The following is a 25,312-nucleotide window of genomic DNA, read 5'->3' as shown; positions in this document are numbered from 1 at the left end:
AAGTTACCCTCCTCCAGAGCCCTGCTCTTCCCCATGAGAGTCACCTTTAATGGGGTGCCCTCCTATCAGGATGTGCATTCTCAGGCACTCTAAGCTGAGAACTCACTTCTCAGTGAGTTTTCAGCTGAAAGGGGAACTAAAATATGAACAGTTGGCTGGTAGTTGGGGACTACTGTACCTTTCTCTTTAAAAGCAGATAAGGTTTTCCAAAGGAATATAGTAGCAATTTTATAGTACCCAATTCTTAGAATACGGTTCCATCCTGATTCTGCAGGATCCATCAATCCCTCAGGCAGGTTTTCATTCAATTTCTCATTTACTGTTTGGTTTATTGAAGTCCATGGAAACGGACTCTGTCCCGAATGCCAACACCTGCTGACTTTCAGATTGTATGGGCCTCACCTTTCTGACTTTGCTTGGTTTGTGTTTCCTATTTCTGGACAATTCTCTGCTTTGGTAGTGGCTGGTGTCTTTGCCCTTTAGCTTCAGTCCTGCTGTTGCCATATGGAGAGCCTGGGGACTGGCAGCTTTTGTAGAGAGAGGCAGCACCTGGGGGCTCAGACGACCATTTTCATTGCACAATGACTCAATGGGGAGCTGGAACTTGGCAGCCAAGAAAGAGGCAGTGAATTTCAAAATGGTGGGATTTTTTTCAAAAGATCTTTCATAACCATTTGGAAATCTTTGTATTTGAAAAGGGCTGGGATAGAGGACTCCTCACTGTGTGTATATGTAGGTGTGGAATGTGTGTGTTTACCACTAAAGTCAGAGGAAAGAGGACACTTTTCAGACTGTCTTGGCTTTATTTTCCCTTTCCATTGTTAGTAGTAGAACTACATCTAACAGGCATTTCTTAAACCCATGCGTAATTTATGTTTTTAAGTAAGCACGCTTGTTTCATTATAAACTAAATGCCTATTTACAACAGACATCTTGTAAAATGCAGAATATTCAAACATAAACACTCAAACCTAAACCAAAATCCCAACACTCAGAGAACATTGTCTTCTAAATTTGCTATATTTCCATTTAATACTGACTGATCCAGAAATCACTATCTTTTTAAACGTATATTTTCTTAAGTTTCCCAGTCACTCCATGGCACATGTGAATACTGGATGAAAGTCTAGCATTCTGTTTGTGTTGCTGCTTCCAGTGGCATCGAGAGAACCAAGAAACTTGTGGCACTCAATAGAAAAGCATCCTACTTGAAGAATGCAATTCTAATTTTAAAAACTTAAAAGAGATTAATAGAGCATTTATATGCTTTATTTGCGCTATCTTTTGGGTATCTCCTATTAACCTTTTGCAAATTAGAATGTCCAAATATACAGTAACAGATGCTGTCATTTAATGTCATATGATTTCAAGAAATGGATCAAATAAAATTATATTGCTTTTAAATTTCACATGCATTTATTTAACTTAAAGAGGTTGGGGAAGATTGGGATAGCCTTTAGTTAAACTGGCAAATTGGTGAATTATGTTTTTGATTTATTCTCTCAAACTTCCCTGGAGATTTTCTGTTAACAGTCCAAACTCCTGACTCTTCTCAGACCCCCTTTGCTTCCTTTCACTTGTGCCTGTGTGTGCACACATACATGTATATACACATACACACAGATGCAAATATAGATACGGATACAAATATGTGCATGGATGTATTTTTCTCTAGAAAGAATTTAATTTCGTTTCTAGCCCAAAGGAGACCCAACCAATGGATTTACACTTTGTTGCATTTAGGCACCTCAATTATAGTCTCCCCTAGGCTTAACCCATGACCAACCCTGACTCAACATCTCCATATCCCTCTGGCCATGTTCTCTTTTTTGGTAAGTGATTATGCCACTGTTCTGGTAATCCAGATCTGAAATTTGGGAGGAACCTTTGATATTCATTTGTTCCCCCATATTCAGTTGCTTATTAACTATGATTGGTTTTACCTCTAACCTTCCAGACCATTCTTCTTTCTATCTACAGCTTTAATTTAGGTTTTTGGTAAGTCCTCCTTATATCATGGCAATAATCCCTATGGCAGGCAGCACCTGACAAGAAACAATGGCATACACAAATTGGGTATTCTAAAGGCAGATTAGTTCAGGAACTACTACAAAGTTTTGGGTGTGGTATAGGAAAATACACAGAAAAATGCAATATCCCATGCTTAGCCTTATCCCATGACTTTATCCCCCCCTGAAGGGATAATGGGAGAGAGAAAATATCAGACATAGATTCAGACATACAGAAAATTGTGTGGAGAGAGGCACTTAACAGGAACTGTGATCTTTACATGAAGGCTGACAGTCCTCTGCAAATCTGTAGGAAGGAAGCTGGGAAATAGATGCCTCAATTTTACTCTCCTTCCTCCCTTGAGTATCTTGCTGCTGCTCCCCATTGGCTGAAGCTAACTGGAAGTCAGAGGACGAAGAAACCATTGTTTCAGTCCCTATAGGTCAGCACAGGGCCAGGTGGAAAAGGGCTAGAAGTGGGTCCCAGGGGCAAACAAAATATCCAGCCCCCTCTCACTGTCTTCCTCTACCTTCCTCCAATCTAAACAAACAAGATAAAAGAACATAACAACATTGTTTTCGTCCTGTTGTTGGACTGATACTTGTAAATGCCATTATTCCTTTGGCTAAAGGGTTCCAGTGAGTCTCCAGGGCTTTCACCATAAGAAGAAAGCTTTTAGCAGGGCCTGGGAGGTTCTTCATAATGTGCCTTTGTTTGCTCCTAGCTTCATCCACCCCCTACTAGCTCCCTCTAATCTGCACACCTCCAATTCCCTCTGGCAGTGACAGACATCCACAACAGTGTACTGTTCCCTGTAACATCTTCCTGACCCTCTTTTGGCACTCTCTTCTTTTACTTCTTGAGATAATTCCCACCTGTCCTCCAAACTTCTATGCTCCCTCCTCTGGTAGACTTTCCTTGACTTTATCTCTCTCAGAAATGGGTGTGGGTGCCTGACCCATCCCATGGCTTTTTTTTTTCACATAAAAATTTATAAGAAATATGTAATTTTTTATTTGTCTGGTTCCCTTGTTAGATTTTTGGGACTGTTGAAGGCAGAAGATTTGTCTTATAACTGTGAAAACAGAGTCAGGTACATGAATGCTTGTTTAACGTTATCTAAGTATTTATTACAAAATATTTAAGGACTCTTAAAAGGTCTAATAATGAACACTATGTAACCACCATCCCAGTTAAGAAATTAACCAACACTAAACCTTATTACATCCTCTTTTTCCACTATCAAGGGGACTACTATATTGAAATTACTATTTTTCATTTCTTTATATTTATTTATATATCAAATAAGGGTGACACATATCCCTAGATAATACATACTTTTAAATGTTTAAAAAATTTTATTAAGTGCTATCACACTGCAGCTAAAAATAAAGTTGACAATGATGTGTCAACTACTAACCCCAAAGCTTCAGATGACAGTAAGAATTCTAAGATGACCTTCAATCATGTGCAAAATAACCCTTCCCTGGAGTATGGTGGGGGTTGGGGGCTATGTATCTAATGGGTTATCACTCTTGTGATTATTTATATTATGTGGCAAAGGTAAGGGGATTTTTCATATTTAATTAAAGCCCTTTTTTTATTATTATGTTATGTTAATCACCATACATTACATCATTAGTTTTTGCTGTAGTGTTCCATGATTCATTGTTTGCATATAACACCCAGTGCTCCATGTAGTACATGCTCTTTTTAATACCCATCACTAAGCTAATCCATCCTCCCACCCTCTAGGTTCCCACCTAGAACCCTCAGTTTGTTTCTCAGCCTTAATCAGTTGACTTTTAGTTAATCAAGAGTCTGTTCTGGGTGGGCCTGACCTAATCTGGTGAACCCTTTCAAGACAGCTCTAAGCAGCAGACGTGCTCTCCTACTACCTGGAAGAAGAAAAATAGTCATGCTGTGAACTGCCTTTGGAGAGAGTGGTGTCCAGTGGTGAGGGCATCAGTCCTCTCACTGCAAGGAACTGAATTCTGCCAACAATTTGAGTGAGTTTAGAGGAGGACCAGATGAGGACTCACCCTTGCTGATCCCTTGATTTCAACCTGCTGAAATGTTAGCAGAGGATCCAACAAAGCTGTGACTGAATTCTTAACCCATGGAAACTGAGATAATAAATGGGTGCTGTTTTTTTAGCTACTAAATTTGTTGTAATTTGTTATAAAGCAATAGAAAACTCAAACAGACTTTTCTTCCTCTAATTTAGGGACACAAAATATTTTGCTATGAAATGTTTTTCAGAAAGATTTTGTCACAATAGTGGCAGTCCTGTTAATAACTGGTAGTCCTGAATGCTGAAAAATATTACAATTGAAACAGCAAGCATTTCAATTAAAATTATTTATTTATTTTTGTTTTAATTTAAATTTTAGTTAGTTAATATACAGTGTAATATTTGTTTCAGATGTATAATACTGTGATTCAGCACTTCCATATAATACCCAGTGCTCATTACAAGTGCACTCCTTAATACCCATCACCTATTTTACACATCCCCTGACCCACCTCCCCTCCTGTAACTATCAGTTTGTTCTCTGTATATGAGAGTCTGCTTTTTGGTTTGCTTCCCTCTCTCTTTTTAATAAATGGGCAAAAGACATGAATAGACATTTTTCCAAAGAAGGTATGAAAAGATGCTCAACTTCACTCATCATCAAGGAAATACAAATCAAAACCACAGTGAGATGTCACCTCACACTTGTCAGAATGGCTGAAATCAAGAACACAAGAAACAACAGGTGCTGGTGAGGATTCAGAGAAAAGGGAACCCTCTTGCACTGTTGGTGGGAATACAAACTGGTGCAGGACAGTGCATAACAGTATGGAGGTTCCTTAAAAAGTGAAAAATAGAACTACCCTATAACCCAGCAAGTGTACTAGTAGGTATTTACACAACGAATACAAAAATACTAATTCAAAATGATGCATGCACCCCAATGTTTATAACAGTATTATCTACAGTAGCCAAACTATGGAACTAGCCCATGTGTCCATTGTCTGATGAATGGATAAAGAAGATGTGCTGTATATACACAATGGAATATTATTCAACCATAAAAAAGAATGAAATCTTGATATTTGCAATGACATGGATGGAACTAAATAGTATAGTGCTAAGTGAAATAAGTCAGTCAGAGAAAGACAAATACCATATGATTTCATTCACATGTGGAATTTAAGAAACAAAACAAATGTAGAAAGGGTTTAGATTACTGATTCAATTTCTTTGCTGGTTATCGCTCTGTTCAAAGTTTCTATTTTTCTTATTTCAATTTTGGTAGTTTATATGTTTCTAGGAATTTATCCATTTCTTCCAGGTTGTCTAATTTATTGACATATAGTTCTTCATAATATTCTCTTATAATTGTTGTATTTCTGTGGTGTTTGTTGTTTTTTCTCCTCTCCCATTTGTGATTTTATTTATTTGGGTCCTTTTTCTTTTCTTTTTGATAAATCTGGCTAGGGGTTTATCAATTATTTAAATTTTTTCCAAAACCAGCTCCTGGTTTCATTGATTTGTTTTATTGTTTCTTTAATTTCTATATCATTTACTTCTGCTCTAGTCATTATTATTTCCTTCCTTTTGCTGGCTTTAAGTTTTGTTTGTTGATTTTTTTTTGCCAGCTCCTTTAGGTATAAGGTGAGGTTGATCATTAGAGATTTTTCTTGCTTCTTGAGGTAGACCCATGTTGCTATAAAATTCCCTCTTAGAACCACTTTTGCTGCATCCCAAAGTTGTGTTTTCATTTGTTTCCATGTATTTGTTTATTTTTCTTTGTGTTGACCCATTCATTTTTTTTTATTAACATATAATGTATTATTTGTTTCAGGGGTACAGGTCTGTGACTCATCAGTCTTACACAATTCACAGTGCCCACTATAGTACCTACCCTCCCCAATGTCCATCACCCAGCCACCTCATCCCTCCTACCCCCCTCCCCTCCAGCAACCCTCAGTTTGTTTCCTGAGATTAAGAGTCTTTTATGATTTGTCTCCCTTTCTGGTTTCATCTTGTTTCATTTTTCCCTCACTTCCCCTATAATCTTCTGTCTTATTTCTCAAATTCCTCATATCAGTTAGATCATATGATACTTGTCTTTAACTGACTTATTTCACTTAAAATAATACCATCTAGTTTCATTCACATCATTGCAAATGGCAAGATTTCATTTTTTGATGGCTGCATAATATTCCATTGTGTGTGTGTGTGTGTGTGTGTGTGTGTGTGTGTGTGTGTGTATAATATCTTTTTTATCCATTCATCTGTTGATGGACATCTAGGGTCTTTCCATAGTTTGGCTATTGTGGAAATTGCCGCTATAAACACTGGGGTGCCTGTGCCCCTTTGGATCACTACATTTTTATCTTTGGGGTAAATACCCAGTAGGGTAATTTCTGGGTTGTAGGGTAGCTCTATTTTCAACTTTTTGAGGAACCTCCATACTGTTTTCCAGAGTGGCTGCACCAGCTTGCATTCCCACCAACAGTGTAGGAGGGTTCCCCTTTCTCCGCATCCTTGCCAACATCTGTCGTTTCCTGACTTGTTAATTTTAGCCATTCTGACTGGTGTAAAGTGGTATCTCATTGTGGTTTTGATTTGTATTTCTCTGATGCCGAGTGATGTTGAACAAGTTTTCATGTGTTTGTTGGCCATTTGGATGTCTTCTTTGCAGAAATGTCTGCTCATGTCTTCTGCCCAATTCTTGATTGGATTATTTTTCTTTGGGTGTTAAATTTGATAAGTTCTTTATAGATTTTGGATACTAGCCCTTTATCTGATATGTCATTTGCAAATACCTTCTCCCATTCTGTCAGTGGTCTTTTGGTTTTGTTGACTGTTTATTTTGCTGTGCAGAAGCTTTTTATTTTGATGAAGTTCCAATAGTTCATTTTGGCCTTTGCTTCCCTTGCCTTTGGTGATGTTTCTAGGAAGAAGTTGCTGTGGCTGAGGTCGAAGAGGTTGCTGCCTGTGTTCTCCTCAAGGATTCTGATAGACTCCTGTCTTACATTTAGGTCTTTCATCCATTTTGAGTCCATTTTTGTGTGTGGTGTAAGGGTATGGTCCAGTTTCATTCTGCATGGGGCTGTCCAATTTTCCCAACACCATTTAGATGAAGAGACTGTCTTTTTTCCATTGGACATTCTTTCCTGCTTTGTCGAAGATTAGTTGACCATAGAGTTGAGGATCCATTTCTGGGTTCTCCATTCTTTCTTTTTTTTTTTTTTAAGATTTTATTTATTTATTTGACAGAGACACAGCAAGAGAGGGAATGCAAGCAGGAGAACGGGAGAGGGAGAAGCAGGCCTCCCGTGGAGCAGGAAGCCCGATGCAGGGCTCTATCCCAGGACCCTGGGATCATGACCTGAGCTGAAGGCAGGCGCTTAACGACTGAGCCACCCAGGCACCCCTCTGGGCTCTCTATTTTGTTCCATTGATCTATGTGTCTGTTTTTGTGCCAGCACCATATTGTCTGCATGATTACAGCTTTGTAACAGAGATTGAAGTCCAGAATTGTGATGCCACCAGCTTTGCTTTTCTTTTTCAATATTCCTCTGGCTATTCAGGGTCTTTTCTGGTCCCATACACATTTTAGAATTATTTGTTCCATTTCTTTGAAAAAAGTTGATGGTATTTTGACAGGGATGGCATTAAATGTGTAGATTGCTCTAGGTAGCATTGACATCTTCACAATATTTGTTATTCCAATCTATGAGAATGGAATGTTTTTGCATTTCTTTGTGTCTTCCTCAATTTCTTTCATGCGTATTCTATAGTTTTCTGAGTACAGATTCTTTGCCTCTTTGGTTAGATTTATTCCTAGGTATCTCATGGTTTTGGGTGCAATTGTAAATGGGAACGACTCCTTAATTTCTCTTTTTTTCTGTCTTGTTGTTGGTGTATAGGAATGCCACTGATTTCTGTGCATTGATTTTATATCCTGCCACTTTACTGAATTCCTGTATGAGTTCTAGCAGTTTTGGGGTGGAGTCTTGTGGGTTGTCCACATACAGTATCATATCATCTGCAAAGAGTGAGAGTTTGACTTCTTTGCAGATTTGGATGCCTTTTATTTCTTTTTGTTGTCTGATTGCTGTGGCTATGACTTCTAATACTATGTTGAATAGCAGTGGTGATAGTGGACATCCCTGTTATGTTCCTGACCTTAGCGGGAAAGCTCTCAGTTTTTCCCCATTTAGAATGATATTCGCTGTGGGTTTTTCCTAGATGGCTTTTAGGATATTGAGGTATGTATCCTCTATCCCTATACTCTGAAGAGTTTTAATCAAGAAAGGATGCTGTACTTTATCAAATGCCTTTTCTGCATCAATTGAGAAGATCATATGGTTCTTTTTCTTTCTTTTATTAATGTATTGTATCACATTGATTGATTTGCGGGTGTTGAAACAACTTTGTAGCCCAGAAATAAATCCCACTTGGTCGTGGTGAATAATTCTTTTAATGTACTGTTGGGTCCTATTGGCTAGTATTTTGGTGAAATTTTTTGCATCCATGTTCATCAGGGATATTGGTCTGTAATTCTCCTTTTTGATGGGTTCTTTGTCTGGTTTTGGGATCAAGGTAATGAGGTGGAAATTTTCCTTCCATTTCTATTTTTTGGAACAGTTTCAGAAGAATAGGTATAATTTTTCTTTAAACGTTTGGTAGAATTCCCCTGGGAAGCCATCTGGCCCTGAGCTTTTGTTTGTTGGGAGATTTTTGATGACTGCTTCAATTTCCTTAGTAGTTATGGGTGTATTCAGGTTTTCTATTTCTTCCTGGTTCAGTTTTGGTAGTTGATACATCTCTAGGAATGCATCCATTTCTTCCAGATTATCTAATTTGTTGGCATAGAGTTGCTCATAATATGTTCTTATAATTGTTTGTATTTCTTTTGTGTTGATGTGATCTCTCCCCTTTCATTCATGATTTTATTTATTTGGGTTCTTTCTCTTTTCTTTTTGTCTGGCCAGAGGTTTATCAATCTTGTTAATTCTTTCAAAGAACCAGCTCCTAGTTTGGCTGATCTCTTCAACTGTTCTTTTGGTTTTTATTTCATTGATTTCTGCTCTGATCTTTTTTTATTTCTCTTCTCCTGCTGGGTTTAGGCTTTATTTGCTGTTCTTTCTCCAGCTCTTTTAGGTGTAGGGTTAGGTTGTGTATTTGAGACCTTTCTTGTTTCTTGAGAAAGGCTTATATTGCTATATACTTTCCTCTTAGGATTGCCTTTGCTGCATCCCAAAGATTTGGAACAGTTGTATTGTCATTTTCATTTGTTTCCTTGAATTTTTTAAAATTCTTCTTTAATTTCCTGGTTGACCCATTCATTCTTTAGTAGGATGCTTTTTAGCCTCCGTGTATTTGAGTTCTTTCCAACTTTCCTCTTGTGATTTAGTTCTAGTTTCAAATTATTATGGTCTGAAAATATGCAGGGAATGATTCCAATCTTTTGGTACCAGTTGAGACCTGATTTTTTTACCCAGTATGTGATCTATTCTGGAGAATGTTCCATGGGCACTAAAGAAGAATGTATATTCTGTTGCTTTGGGATGGAATGTTCTGAATATATCTGTGAAGTCCATCTGGTCTTGTGTGTCATTTAAAGACTTCATTTCCTTATTGATCTTTTGCTTAGATGATCTGTTCATTTCAGTGAAGGGGGTGTTAAAGTCTCCTGCTATTATTTTATTATTTTTAATGTATTTCATTGATTTTATTATTAATTGGCTTATATAACTGACTGCTCCCATGTTAGGGGCATAGATATTTACAATTGTTAGATCTTCTTGTTGGATTAACCCTTTAAGTATGATACAGTGTCCTTCCTCATCTCTTATTATAGTCTTTGGTTTAAAATCTAATTTGTCTGATATAAGGATTGCCACCCCAGCTTTCTTTTGATGTCCATTAGTGTGGTACATGGTTTTCCACCCCCTCACTTTCAATCTGGGTGTGTCTTTGGGTCTAAAATGAGTCTTTTGTTGACAGCATATCTATGGGTCTTGTTTTTTTAATACAGTCTGATACCCTGTGTCTTTTAATTGGGGCATTTAGCCCATTTACATTCAGGGTAACTATGAAAGATGGAATTTAGTGCCATTGTATTGCCTGTAAGGTGACTGTTACTGTATATTATCTCTGTTCCTTTCTGGTCTCTGTTACTTTTAGGCTCTTTCTTTACTTAGAGGACCCCTGTCAATATTTCTTGTAGTGCTGGTGTTCACAAATTCTTTTAGTTTTTGTTTGTCCTGGAAGTTTTTTTATGTCTCCTTCTATTTCCAATGACAGCCTACCTGGATATAATATTTTTGGCTGCATATTTTTCTCGTTTAGTGCTCTGAATATATCATGCCAGTCCTCTCTGGCCTGCCAGGTCTCTGTGGACAGCTCTAATGTTTCTACCATTATAGGTTACACACATCTTGCCCGAGCTGCTTTCAGGTTTTTCTCTTTGTCTCTGAGACTCATAAGTTTTACTATTAGATGTTGGGGTGTTGATTTATTTTTATTGATTTTGAGGGGGTTCTGTCTGCCTCTTGGATTTTGATACCTGCTTCCGTCTCCAAATTAGGGAAGTTCTCTGCTATAATTTGCTCCAATATACTTCTGCCTCTCTCTCTCTTTCTTCTTCTTCTGGGATCCCAATTATTCTAATGCTGTTTCATCTTATGGTTTCACTTATCTCTGGAATTCTCTCCTCCTTGTCCAGTAGCTGTTTATCTCTCTTTTTCTCAGCTTCTTTATTCTCCATCATTTGGTCTTCTATATCACTAATTCTCTCTTCTGTCTCATTTATCTTAGCAGTTAGGGTCTCCATTTTTTATTGTGTTTCAACTTGGTTAGATTTTAGTTCTTTTATTTCTCCAGAAAGAGATTCTCTAGTATCTTCTATTCTTCTTTCAAGCCCAGCTAGCATCTTTATAATCATTATTCTGAACTCTAATTCTGACATCTTACTAATGTCTGTATTGAGTAGGTCCATGGCAATCGGTACTGCCTCTTGTTCTTTTTTTTGAAGTGAGTTTTTCCGTCTTGTCATTTTGTCCAGAGGAGAATAGATGAATGAGAGAACAAAATGCTAAGAGAGTAACAATGACCCCAGAAAAATATACACTAAACAAATCAGAAGAGACCCAAAACCAGGGGGAAAAGAAAGAAAGAAAAAAGAATATGATCAGTCTGGTGAACAGAACAGAGCCACACACTAGATTTTGGGCGTATTTTGGTATGTTAGAAGAAATTGCCTCCTAAAATTTTAAAGAATGAAAAACTTATATATATACATAAATAAGGGTAAATACAATGAAGAGGTGAAATATGACTGTAAAGATGAAAATTTTAAAAAGTTTTATTTTTTATTTATATTTAAGATTTTATTTATTTGACAGAGAGAGGCACAGCGAGAGAGGGAACACAAGCAGGGGAAGTGGGAGAGGGAGAAGCAGGCTTCCCATGGAGCAGGGAGCCTGATGTGGGGGTAGATTCCAGGACCCTGGGACCATGGCCTGAGCTGAAGGCAGATGCTTAATGACTGAGCCACCCAGGCGCCCCTAAAAATTTTTTTTAACAAGGAATTGATAAGATAAGGAGTTGGTGACAAAAGAATAAAAAAATTAAAAAAAAGAGAGAGAATGTGATCAGGCGGAAGACTAAGACAACGTCATACACTAGATTTAGGGTATATAGTGGTCTGTTCAGGAGAAACTGTATCCCAAAATTTTAAAGAAAGACAAACTCACACACACACACACACACACACACACATAAAATAAGGTTAAATACAATGAAGGGATAGAATATGACTGTAAAAATGAAAATTAAAAACGATTTTAAAAAGGAATTGATAAGATGTTGGTTGGAAAAGGAAAGAAGAAAAATTCAACTAAAAATAGAAAAAGAAAAAAAGAGAATTAAAAAAATTAACTTTGAAGACTAAAGAGTCATGGGAAAAAAGCTATGAATTCTATGTGCTGGATTCCCCCAATGCTGGAATTTTGCAATTTTCATTGATCGGTAAACTTGGTCTTGGCAGGATTTTCTTGCTGATCTTCTGGGGGAGGGATTTGTTGCAGTGATTCTCAAATGTCTTTGCCCCAGGTGGAATTGCACTGCCATAGCCAGGGGCCAGGCTGACTAATCTGCTTGGGTTTGCTCTCTGTAGCTTTTGTTACCTGAAAGTTTTCCATACAGCTTTGGAAGACAAGAGTGAAAATGGCAGCTTCTGAATCTCTGGTCCCAGAGGAGCTGAGAGCTGGGGACCCCACTCCTCAGTGAGCCCTGAGAGAAAAGCAGTCAGTCACTCCTCTCTCCCCAGTCTCTGGCCTCACTTTGTGCTCACCCGGCCTATGACCGAGTGTTTCTATCTCTGGCACATGGCCCCGTTTGGATTCTCCAAACCCAGCAGATTCCTGCAGTGCACTCCCGTGCCTCTCCTCCTGAGGGAGGAAGGAGAGTCTCCCTGGTTTGCCACTTGTTGGGTCCCTGCTGGAAGAGTAGTGGCCCAACTGTGCCGCAGATCATGGTTTATGGCACCCGGAGCTGAGAACCCACTCCTCGGCTCTGTCTTTGCAGCTGGCTTCCCCTCTCCAATACTTGTGAGCTCTGCCACACTCAGGTCCCCCGACAATCTTTCTGTAACCCCAAGGGTCCTGCAACCACACTGTCCCAGCAAGGGTTCCACCCCTCGCTTAGCCACTGGAGTGATGTTCCTCAGCAGACCAGACTTCTAAAAGTTCCAATTTTGTGCTCCGCTGCTCTATCACTTGTTGGTAGCTGGCTGAGGGAGGTTCCCTCCCTCCATGGTCTATATCCCTAAATATCGCCTTGGATTCACTTCTCTGCACGTCCTACCTTCCAGAAAGTAGTCGCTTTTCTGTTCAGAGAGTTGCTGCTATTCTTTTCTTCAATATCCTGTTGAGTTCGTAGGTGTTCAGAATGGTTTGATCCCTATCTCGCTGAATTCCTGGGAGCAGACGAAATTTAGGTCTTCTACTCCTCTCCCATCTTGCTCCTCCTCCTACCCCCATTCATTCTTTAGTGGCATATTGTTTAACCTCCATATATTTGTGATCTTTCCACATTTTTTCTTGTTCTTGACTTCAAATTTCACAGTGTTGTGGCCAGAAAAGGTGCATGGTATGATCTCATTCTTTTTGTACTTGTTGAGGCCTGATTTGCCACCCAATACGTGATCTATTTTGGAGAATGTTCCATGTGCACTTGAAAAGAATGTGTATTCTGTGCTTTAGGATGAAATGTTCTGAATATATCTACTAAGTCCATCTAGTCCAGTATGTCATTCTAAGCCATTGTAAGTACTTCATTTCCTTTTCATAATTCCTGGTTTTTCTCATTTTTGCCTATGTTATTCTTGCTCTTAGATTCATCCTTACACCTCAGTTGGTTTGTTTGTGATTTGTCTTACTTTTGTTTTCTATTTCTTACCAATTCTCTTCACCTCTATCACCATATTGATATTATGTTGATATGTATTCCCTTGATTCACCTTAGTTACCTGCTTCCCACCTGTGGATTCTGCCTACTGTTCTCTCCTTTCTCAAACTTTGATCAGCCTTGACATTTAACCTGTAGGAAGTGAGATGGTAGACTGACAAACACCAAAATAAATTTTGTGACTGCTGTATATCATTTGTATTAGCTATTACTCCCTTATATCTTAAAATTGAGACTGGAAACTGGATACTATGGCTGGGATACTTCTTGAGGCCTCAGAATCTAGGACAGTGGTTCCCATCTGGCATGGTTTCTCTCCATAGGGGATATTTGACACAACTGGAGCTCCAGCATCTAAAGGTTAGAGCCCAGGGGTACTACTAACTGTCTTACAATTCAGAGGACAGAATTATCTGGACAGAATTATCTCCCATCACAGAATTATCTGGCTTCAAATGTCAACATAGCTAAGGTTGAGGATCCTGTTCTAGGGAACACTATATTCCATTGGACTTCCTGAGGTATCTTCCCAGGGAGAAACCCTTATTTCCAGGTAATCCTTTACCACCCTGTCCCTACGGTAATCCTCATTTTTTATAAATAACCAACCTTACTTCCCTCTAGTTTCTATTTTCATATATATTATCTTATTTTAATCCCAATTTAACTCTGGGGTCACCAGATTAATGTTAGTATGATTTATTTAAAAAAAATTACAGATAGACAAACTCAAACTCCAAAATATTAAATAATCAAAAAGGTTTATTGAGGATTAGAACACATTACCTTTTTATTAAATAGTGCTTTTTGTAGTGCCCTAGAGTCTCTCTTTCAAGGCTGTCATTCATCATTAGAGAGTCATAAAAGCCTTAGAAATGGCTTTATAAGAAGACATAGCTAACAGAATGGAATCTTGAGAATTTTCAAGTTAATCTTGGTAGAATTGGGAGAGGGCTGAGGTCTGGGTTGAGTGACCTGAGAGAGCATCTCATCAATTTGAGTATTTCCATATTCAAAAGTCACTGAAAATAAGGTTCAAAGCAGGAAATGAGAGGAGCCTTTCCTTTGCCTTACTAAATTAAATGTATTTTCTCTTTTTCTTTGCCTTATTAATTCTTCATGGCATTATGATTAAAAAGGAAACCCAGGGGCACCTGGGTGGCTCAGTCGTTGGGCGTCTGCCTTTGGCTCATGGTCATGGTCCCGGGGTCCTGGGATCGAGCCCTGCATTGGGCTCCCTGCTCGGGGGCGGGGAGCCTGCTTCTCCCTCTCCCACTCCCCCTGCTTCTGTTCCCTCTTTTGCTGTGTCTCTCTCTGTCGAATAAATAAATAAAATCTTAAAAAAAAAAAAGGAAACCCAAAGGTCAATGAAAATGGTGTCCTGAGAAGATGAGCCAGATGACATAGTAACTTTGACCAACAAAGCATCCATCTGCTTTTTTATTGTGCTGAGCAGTATTGGTGGATAGAGGAGGCATTCTTCCTAATAGTTGGGTGGTTTCCCATTAATTCTAATAATCTGCCATTGATTATTCATTGTAGGGATAGAAAATTGGTTGAGAGTCATGATGATAATGAGCAACACAAAAGCCTAAAATAAGGGGGCTTTGTGTCACCTTTGTTATGATCATTAGGTATTGCAGCCTCCTGAGGTTGACAAAGAAATTGAGATCATAATGGGGCTCCTGGGTGGCTCAGTCAGTTAAGCATCTGCCTTCGCTCAGGTCATGATTCCAGGGTCCTGGGATCGAGCTCTGAATCAGACTTCCTGCTTAGCGGGAAGTCTGCTTCTCCCTCTCACTCTGCCTGCTGTTCCCCTTGCTTGTGCTCTCTCTCTATATATATATCAACTAAATAAATAAAATCTTTAAAAAAAAGAAAATGAGATCATATTAATTACTGCTATTAGAGGAAATTAACTCTCAAAGATGACCTGCAGTCTTTGGCAGCGGGATGCCTTGGACTGTATAGGAACAGTCATCTGAAGATGTAGGAAAGTTTTAGCTGTATCCCTTTCATTTTCCAGGTCTACCGCTATACAGAACAGGTGTTGGCATGCTGGAGCTTGACATTCAATAAAATATTTCTCTCTAGAGTGCCTAATTAAAAATATGGGCCAATCAGATGGTATTCCACAATATGTATAAGCATGTTAGTTTATCAGAAAGAAAATATCCCAATACATAAATTTTAGTAAATTTTATGAGGAGGGAAGGCAAGTTCCTTCTGTTGTATAAGGCACATTTTAGTTAAGAAAGGTTTTTAGGACGTTGTGGATAACTTTAAATACCTTAGAGTATTATTTCTAATTGTGATAAGTGCATATACCTGAAGGTTTATTATGTTTTGTTTTGTCATTGATCAATGCAAGAACCATGAGGATGAAGCTTCATCTATTTAGCATCCCTAGTGGAATATGAGTGATTACTTTGCTAGCCATCACTCTCTGAAAGGCACGTGTTCACTTCATTGAAAATATGCTATGATAAGAAACAGACTCACATTTCATCAGTTTCACTATTGAGTCAGAGTCAAAACAAATAAAGACATTCAAAGTGAAATAACTTTTAAAGTCTCTTTATGTCTAACATTCTGTGATGCTCTATACTACAAGATGACATCAGCTCCCCATCACAGGTGTGAATAATTTAACAAGAGGTGATTTTCTTTGTTTCCTGAAGTCAATCATGCTACAATTCACGATAATATAGCATCTGGCATCTTTTTTTTTTTGAAGAGCATCTAACCTTAATTTTTCTTTTATTCAACATTAAAAAATTAATATTATTTATTATTAAACTCATCATTTAAGAATCTTATTTCTGATATTCAATTTTAAAATGTACTTAGCAAATTGATATTATCCTGTATACATGGCCTTGGGATTATCTTTTTAACATGATATATATATGCATATATATATTAGTTTAAATAATGACTATATGTGTGCATTTCACAGTATTGAACTTAGATCCTTCCTTTATATTTTTTAACAAAAAAATTATGTTACATAAAGTGTGATCATAACCGATTAGCAAGAAACAGTCAAATGGCTAAACGTAGATGAAAGGTCAGGAAAATTGGAAAATAGTATTTAATCTGACCTATTTTACATTTCAGCAAATCTATAAAATTATCCTATCAGTTTGGTAATTTCAAATTTCATAGCTTGACTCCTCCAAAATAGATTTAATTTTGTTAACTATCTGTGCACAAATGGTGAGAGAAATGTCTTTGACTTATTGTATGTCATCATATATTTCATAATCATATCCTAGAAGGAATATTTGTATTTAATATGGTATAGTACAAGAATATAAGAAAGTACAAAAATACTAGCTATCTGACTGTGGGCAATTTACAAACATCGAATCCTTCTATCTAAAATTTGGGAGATATTTACCAAAGTAGTTACTTCTAAGTAGTGTCTTTTTTCTTTTTTTTTTTTAACTTTCTTTGTGCATGTCCATATTGTCTATTTTTTCTATAATTAACACAGATCATTTATGTAGCATTATAGTTCTACTAAAATAGAAGTCGCATGAAGATGATATGTTCCTTGTATTTTGTGAGTTCAGAGGAATAGACATTGGCTCTGTGTGTTGGAAGATGACATAAGAGCTCTTGTATGTATGCATGTATAGTTTATTTAGATTTAGAATGGTAAAAAAGCTTGCAGTTAATGTGTCTTAAGATAACACTAAGACCTAAAACTTTTTAGAAATCTAATGTATAGGCAAATTTTTAAATTTAATAATGGATTTTACAGATTGGATAATATACTCATTTTACTATAATATGGGGAGAGGTTTCTTAAAGCAGTTCTAATATGCCTGCTATATTATTAAAAATGCACCCTTCTTTGGATTTGGTATAGATCTAAAAATGTCATAATTTTAGTTACTGCTTGTAATAACAATTTTTTGTGGTAAGACAAAGTATGAGCACAATGGCAGTATTTTGTCCTGTTTCTTTGTTTACACTTGACTGGTGCATTCTTTTTTTCTCCCTTCTAAAACTTCTAGTCTAAAACGATCATAATTCTTTAGGGTAAAAGACTAAAACATTGTCACCATTATATAAAGTACGTCTTAAAGAGTTTCCATGACATTAGGTCAGACAGAGATGAGTTATCATTATGGAAAGAAGACAAAAGTATCATGGTCAACAAAGATTGTATAATGAAAACCCCACATTCAACTGAAAGGAGAATACTTCTTTTAGATAGACAGTTTAGATAAGTGGAAAGACAAATCACATTCTTAGATAAAGTCACAGTGGTAAAATTTAAATGTTAATTAAAGTATCCAAAGGATTTTTTTTTTAATTTGTATGCATGCTGCTGAAGTGAGCACATTGAATTTGAAGAATTGTCCTAAAATACATGGGGGTGGGGGGTGGGGTGGAGGGCTGGGGTTGTGGCTGTGGAAATAACCACTAAAATAGTGAAAAAGAAGAGAGATAGAAACTACCCTATACAGAAAATAAAACAGAAAACAAGAATATTTGAAATATTTCCATTGTAATTTGTCTAGAAATAGACCCAGTGCATGTCAGAGATATGTATATGACTATACATTGCAAATCATAGAGGAAATATGACTATGTCAGCCAATAATAATGACAGTACATAAGTAATTTGGAAAAAATAAAAAATTAATTCCAGATAAGTCAAATATTTAAGCATTAAAGTAAAACCACAATAGCTTAAGGAAAAATAAGCTTTTAATGTAATTTTAGATTCAGACAAGCCTAAGCAGGATACAAAATCTCAAAGCTATGAAAGAAATGACTAACAAATTTCATTAGATAAAGATTTAAAACATCTGTGTGATACAAATAATAAAGAGAGCTGAAAGTACAAACTATACTTTGAAATACTATTTCTAACATGTTACAAGCAAAAATTTATTTTTTTACATACAAAAGTTCTTAACAAATTAATAAAGACAAAGAACCAAGTGGAAATACAAAGAAAGAATTTATTTAGTTAATTTTTTTTTTACCTGAGCCTAAGGCAAACTCTTAACATACTGAGCCACCCAGGTGTCCCTATTTAGTTAATTTACAGAAAAAGAAACAAATGACCATCACTATAAATTTTCAAATAGCTGTATCTTTCTTTTACTTCAGAACATTTAAATTTTGAAGTCTTAAAATTTCAAAAGATAGAGAGGGCAGTTTATCTATTGGATCTGTGAAAGAATTTGTCACTCACAGAGAGATTTCACATGTAAATCTGCTTTTTCCTTTGAGAAATATGCATGAAGAGTTGATACATGCAAATGAAGAACTGTGTTCTTTAAATCTGCCTGATTTTTTCTTCCTTTCCTCTCCCACACCTTGCCTTATTTATTTATTTATTTATTTTTGTTTGTTTGTTTTCCACTGTTTTGAACTGCAAATGATTTATGTGGTGCTTAATAATTTACATTATTATGTAAATATTTTTAGTGATATTAGTGGTGGCAAATTTTCAAAAAATAGTCATTACTGACTTTGGCCAAGAATCTCTTACTTGGTAACTATACAGATAACTCAGGAATCACAGTTTATGGTTATTGAAAGTTTTAGACTACTTACTTTATTTTTATTATTATTATTATTTTTAACGATTTCATTTATTTGACAGAGACACAGCGAGAGAGGAAACACAAGCTGGGGGAGTGGGAGAGAGAGAAGCAGGCTTCCCGCTGAGCAGAGAGCCCGATGTGGGGCTTGATCCCAGGACCCTGGGACCATGATCTGAGCTGAAGGCAGATGCTTAACGACTGAGCCACCCAGGCGCCCCTAGACTACTTACTTTAGTAAGCATGGAAATGAAGTACACAATCCTGCCATGTTAAGGGTAGCAGAACCACATTTCTGGAGAGTGTCCAAATGAAAAATAAACATAATTATAAAGCAGGAGCAGATTAACATTATTACCACTTACAAAACACCCCAAACTATCTTATTTGCATTTAAATGTAGATATAATAATTCACTTTCAGAGTAACTCTTGGCATTGTCTTGAATGGAAATTTTGACACAGGAGAAAGCTCTATTTTGCTTCTTTCCACTTTGATGAATACATAACCAGGCAAAAAGCTTTTATCTTTCCTAATGGCCGCCAATTGCTTTTTAACAAAATATTTCCACCCACACAGTACACATTTGTAGGTATATCAAATGTACAAGTATGTGTGTGCATCCTGTGTGTAAGATACTGTTTCAGCAATGAAAGATTCAATTAACACAAGCCCGTTGATCTATTGCTGGTTTTTCTTCCCCAAGGTTTTGATCATCAGGATCACAGATCTCCTGTTTTCAGGAGTTATTTTATTTCCACAATAAAAGTATAACATTTTTCAAGGGAGCTTTGTTTGCTTCTTTTTTTCCCCTCCTTGGCATCATAGGCAATATTAAGATATAGAATATAACCACACAAATTCCTCAAGCTTGCATTGATTTTTTGTGAAAGGATGTTAGATATTGCTTTATGCCCTGATTGTCAGTAGAATCACTCATAAATTTTGAATACATCTCCTTTATGAAAAATAAAACAAAAAGTAATATATATGACAGTCTTTATAATCACTTAACCTAAACCTTGTTAGGAAAATATTCCATCCATTAAAATTATAACAAAGAAATTTTGATGGAAAACAATGTTTTGAATAAACCTAAACAAGGTATATGTACTTGTGATTGGAAAACACATTCAACTGTGAACCACTGTAATGGGTTTGTTTCTTGTCAACAATAAAAACATTTCCAAGAAAACCTATGAGTTAAATTGCTTGATCTCATACGTTAGATTATTAACATTCATATTGAATTACAATGTTCAAGAAATGCAAACAATTTCAGTGCAATTTTAGAAGTCTAATGTTTTTTATTTTCACCAAAATTTAGATAACTATGTAAGAATATGCAGAAACATAGGAATTGAGCACATTTTATATACCAAAGAAAGATGAATTATGATGAATAGTATCTTTTCCTTTTTCAGTTCTTGTATTGAAAGAGAATGAACACTAATGACCAAAGGCATCCCTTTGTGTTAAATGGATCAACTCCTTTCCTAGGCACCATCCTTCAGACAATTAAGAAAATAGTCAAACAGTTTCCTATATTCTATGGTTCAGATGAGATTGAGACTGTATATACATATCATGTAACACACATACAAACATATCACATAGAAGATGCACAAATCACACACGCATGTAGTATATGTATATACACATGTATGCATACACACATGTACATGTATACACATTCAAATACGCATCTATGTGTACACATGTGCATTATATCTATGTGCACACATATGCATATAAATATATGTATATATGCATGTGTGCATACATACATATACTTTTTTACATGTGGTGGTGCATGTATTTAATAAAATGTGGGGTAGAATAGTCATTCTTCAAGTAACAATAGATGTATAGTGGTAGTTTGGGGATCTAAAGCAAGTGTTGTATTGGATTTTGAATATTTGATTAAGAATGTACAAAGAGAGTAACAAATTTTCTCAGGACAATATTTGTGACTGGTATTAACTAGATATTAACTAAGTGTGTTGCTTTTAGTTAGCTTAAACAATTTCTTGAACACATGGTAGACTAAAGTTGATGGGATCATTGACTGAAGCTAAGAATTATCCATAAAAATGGACATTATCTCTGTTTGGCCTCAGCTCTAATGCATACTGTAGATTGATTGTTCTGCCTCCCTGATGGCCAGAACACTAGGCATAAATGGCAAGGAGTGGCTTTGGTACCATAAGTGGGGTGGTGGGTAGTGCCTTCAAATGCTATTTGGGGAATTAATTGTGTGACTGAACATTTAGAGGTGAGGCATGTCTGAATAGGTTAGAGGCAGTTGAATTTGGGATCTTTGGGCTGTCTCTGTGTGTATAATGAGTAAAATAATCACCTGCTCCACTGGCCGAAACACTTCTGTTTCCCTAATAAGTCATACAAAAAAAAAGGCACAAAACAAATATTTTATAATATACTAAAAGTGAATCCTCTAGCATTTTACTCTGGCAGTGGATTTTAGAAGCTTTGGAGTTTTTAAATGGTATAGGATATTCAGAAAAATGTGTGCCAGTTCAATTAGTAGACATTCCCTGTACATTTAGACGTGCCATAATAACTTAAATTTGAAAGAAATTGAAAGTGTATTTACTAGGGAAAAAAATCTATAATTTTTATTTGCCAGAATGCTTTTTCTAAAATGTTCAAAGTTGTTGAGAGGTGATTTTTCTGTAACTTGTTTTAGTGTTCAAATTCAATTTATTTTTGCCACCTGTTATTTTTCTCCCTGGAATTTTTAGAAGTCAGTTTTGGACCATTTGAGAGTACTATAATAAGAGCCTCACTTCCTATGGTGTAATTGACTCTCAGTTTGACAGTTCAACAAATACACAATGAGAGTCCACTGTTTGCCAAGAGCAGTGATATTTATTTTTCCAAGGAAAATGCTTAAGCCTGAGTGTATATAACTCTCCATCTGTTTATTTAGAAATATATTCCTTTGTCACTGTGACTATGCTGATAATTTTCCTTTTAAATGGTAGGCTTCAGGAAAACAGGAATTTTATCCTAGGGTTTATAGTCCTCTTTAAGGGGTATTTTAGGGTAATTTAATAAATATAAATTATTTTTGAAGTCTTTTGTGACAAACTAACATTTTAATATAGCCTTGTTAAATAGAAAATTTTAAATTTGTAAATTTAGTGAACATATCTGTAAATGTTTTTCAACTCTGTAATCACTATTTCTAGTAGAATTATTGTAATATTTGCAGAATCTGTTTCTCATTCTGGAATTTGTGTTTGTTTCTGTTTTTCCAGTCTCCTGAACAACAACCAAATCAGACACATTTCCAGAAATGCTTTCGAAGGACTTGAAAATTTGCTTTATCTGTAAGTTGCAAGAAAGAACAACAATAGCTTATGGTGTTGATAGATTATTTTTGCATTTTTGTTTGTTTTAACTAAAGTAATTCTTCATCTTCTTGAAAACTACTGTCAACCTTTACGCAAAACACATTTGAACATTTCTAAGTGAAGTCAATTGTTGCTTTCAACAGATCATTCATCTGAGCACATTTGAATATTTATGCACATTTTTATCCCTTCATCTCTGCCACAAAAATTCTAAATTGGAGAAAAGTAAAAACAAAACAGTTTGTTCAACTTTCACATTCAAATCTAATTAATCAATAATTACAAAAATTGCATAGATCCAAGAGAAGCTTCTTATATCAACAACTCAGCCATCCAAGACCTTCTGAAGCCAGTGAACACATTGCAACTAGGAACTTTAATGAACCTAGATAAGAACCAAATTTTGGAAAAATTAGCTCACAAATATGATCATTGACGATTGAGGTGCTCTTTTATTTATAACAAGTAAATGAGTATAAGGTTATTCTAAAGATTTTATTTGAGAGAGAGAGAGAAAGAGAGCACAGAGAGTGAGCAAGCAGAGTGGGGGGTGGTGGTGGTGAGGGAAATGCAGGCTCCTCCCCGAGCAGGGAGCCTGATGTGGGGCTCGATCCCTGGACCCTGGGATCATGACCAGAGCTAGAGACAGATGCTTAACTGACTGAGCCACCCAGGCGCCCTGAGAATAAAGGTATTTTAAATGAGTCCCTGTTTTGACTTAGAAACTAGTCCATGTTGGTAAGTAAGTTGGGAGGTCATGACTGATGCACTTATGTGGAGGCTGAAGGAAGAAACTAGGACATTTGTCTAAGCACAGCGTGAATGCTGCAACTTTCCTTTTGAAGAACCTTCAAGAGGCTACTAACATTTTTACACAAATATGCCCATTTGTACTTCATTAAGTATTTTGTGTAAAAAGTTGGTTATTCTTTTAAAGAGAAGATGCTATCCTAGCCCTTTGGCTCCCATTTCATTTCTACAATGATCACAGCATCTTTCTGAAGCACTGGAATTCATATTACACCTCAGCTCTGGAGCCTTACAGCCTTTTGTGTTCAACTGAGATACCCCAGCCTACCAGGCAAGGCCTTCTACAGCTTTTTTTTTTTTTTCATCACTTGGTCCTAAATTGCTGGTTCCTTCTTGGAATTGTCCCATTCTATTTGCTGTCCTAATTGTTGATGACCAACCTACCAACCTAACATGCTCAGCAGGTGCATGTCAGTTTTAATCTCCATGTGAGAAACATTACTAAGAGTGCTTCAAGCTTTCTCGACTGGTGATGTGAGAAATCAGCTTCTCATAAGTGAAGGAGCTCTACCTGCCCTGCATAGCACCTCAGTCCTGTGGTTCTATGTTTCTTTGCTCATTGGCATGTAAAGAGTATCACCCTTACAGTAAAATAAGCAAATTAATAAAAAACACAAAACAAAAACTTTATAACTTTGTAAATAATGGCTTAGAAAAAACCTCATTACTACTGCAATATTCAGTGAAAGAATCTAGTAAATGACAGTTATTAACAAGAAATTAATTTTGGATAAAATGAACATTCAACATTGCTGTGGCTTGGATCGATTACATGCACAAGTGCACTATCTGCTATGTGTAAGAAGCATTTTCTTTAGCCAGTTCACACACTACTCATTAAGTGAAAGATACAAATCTTCTGTAAGATGTGTATTTAGGAAAGGGGAAGGATAATTTGTAAATGTTTCATTATGCAATAGGTTGTGAACACATTCATGTGGCCACTGAAGTAAATCTTTCCATATTTTCAATAACATTGACAAGTAAGGATTATCTCTCAAATCAGAGAAGTTCATAGAAAAAAGAAGGTTATAGGCTACAAGACCTATTCATTTCAGACAGCACCTGTCTGGATGAGAAGAAAATGGAATTGTAAGGTTTAGAAGAAAATGTCAGGGTTTGAGGCAACTGAAGATGGTCTAACTCTGCCACTTTGTGTCAATAATACTTTAAGATTGAGCTGGCCATCCACTATCATTCTGTGAGCTGATCCAGAGAAAATGCTTGGAGCAGACATAAGCTCTTTGGGGATAAGATTCACAAATACTCTGAAATATGGTGGTATTCATTATTTAGGTGGTCTGTGGTGATGTTGGGATAGGCAGTGGGGAAGATGGTAGTATATGAAGATGAAGAGGCATGAGTAATGCCTATATATGTGTTTGGAGGATTAAGACACACATGCTTATAGGACAATAGGTTTTATAATATGGGCACGTATAAGGCGGGGTGGTATCAGAACAGAAGGAAGACCAATTCTGTCTCCCAGTATGATGGGCAATTTAGACTTCAAATAAGGGGGTATTTAGGAATTATTGAATCATTGACCAATCATTGACCAAGCTAAGAACTGTCAACGTTGACATTGTTTCTGTCATGATATCAGCTATAAAGCATACTATAGTTTTGTTGTCTTGCTCCACTTTGGCCAGAAAAATTAAACACAAGTTGAGGAAAATAATATGCAAAAACATTCATAGAGACAATTCTGAGTTTGAGATGGCATGTGTTGGTTGGAGCAGTGAGTACAGTAGGAAGGATGGAGTGAGCTGTAACTGGGAGCAAAGGGGTCAGACCGGAAAGGCCTTTGCACAGGTGTTGTGTCAGGGAGAATTTATAGGGGAAGGATATGATCAGCTCTGTGGTTTGGGAAAGGCCAGTCTGCGTGAATGGACAGGTTTGCTTGAGGCAGAAACTCAATGGTAGTAAGCTATGCCAAGGTCTCCTGAACTTCATGATGACAGCCTGGACACGAGTCTGCAGTGGGGTTGCAGAGCTGGAAAGGGACTCCTCCTCCTCCTCCTCCTTCTTCTTCTTCTTCTTCTTCTTCTTCTTCTTCTTCTTCTTCTTCT

General features: G+C 36.7%; 1 protein-coding gene across 3 annotated transcripts in view; it reads left to right on the top strand.

The window, feature by feature from the left end:
• The window catches only part of PXDNL (peroxidasin like), a 502,908-nt gene that overhangs the window by 236,458 nt on the left and 241,138 nt on the right, over positions 1-25,312 (top strand). For all 3 annotated transcript variants that reach the window (XR_012378199.1, XR_012378200.1, XM_025870586.2), the window contains exon 3: positions 22,335-22,406. Coding sequence is in view for 1 of the 3 variants with exons in the window: in XM_025870586.2 (XP_025726371.2) it covers positions 22,335-22,406 (72 nt within the window). In the remaining 2 variants the exon portion in view is untranslated. The remainder of the gene's footprint in view (positions 1-22,334; positions 22,407-25,312) is intronic.

Source organism: Callorhinus ursinus, unplaced genomic scaffold, assembly GCF_003265705.2.
Source record: "Callorhinus ursinus isolate GAN/ISIS: 27379988/994484 unplaced genomic scaffold, GSC_fseal_2.0 scaffold5, whole genome shotgun sequence".
Taxonomy (NCBI): Eukaryota; Metazoa; Chordata; class Mammalia; order Carnivora; family Otariidae; genus Callorhinus; species Callorhinus ursinus.
Note: the sequence above shows the minus strand (reverse complement) of the source record. Positions and strands in the feature narration are given on the sequence as shown.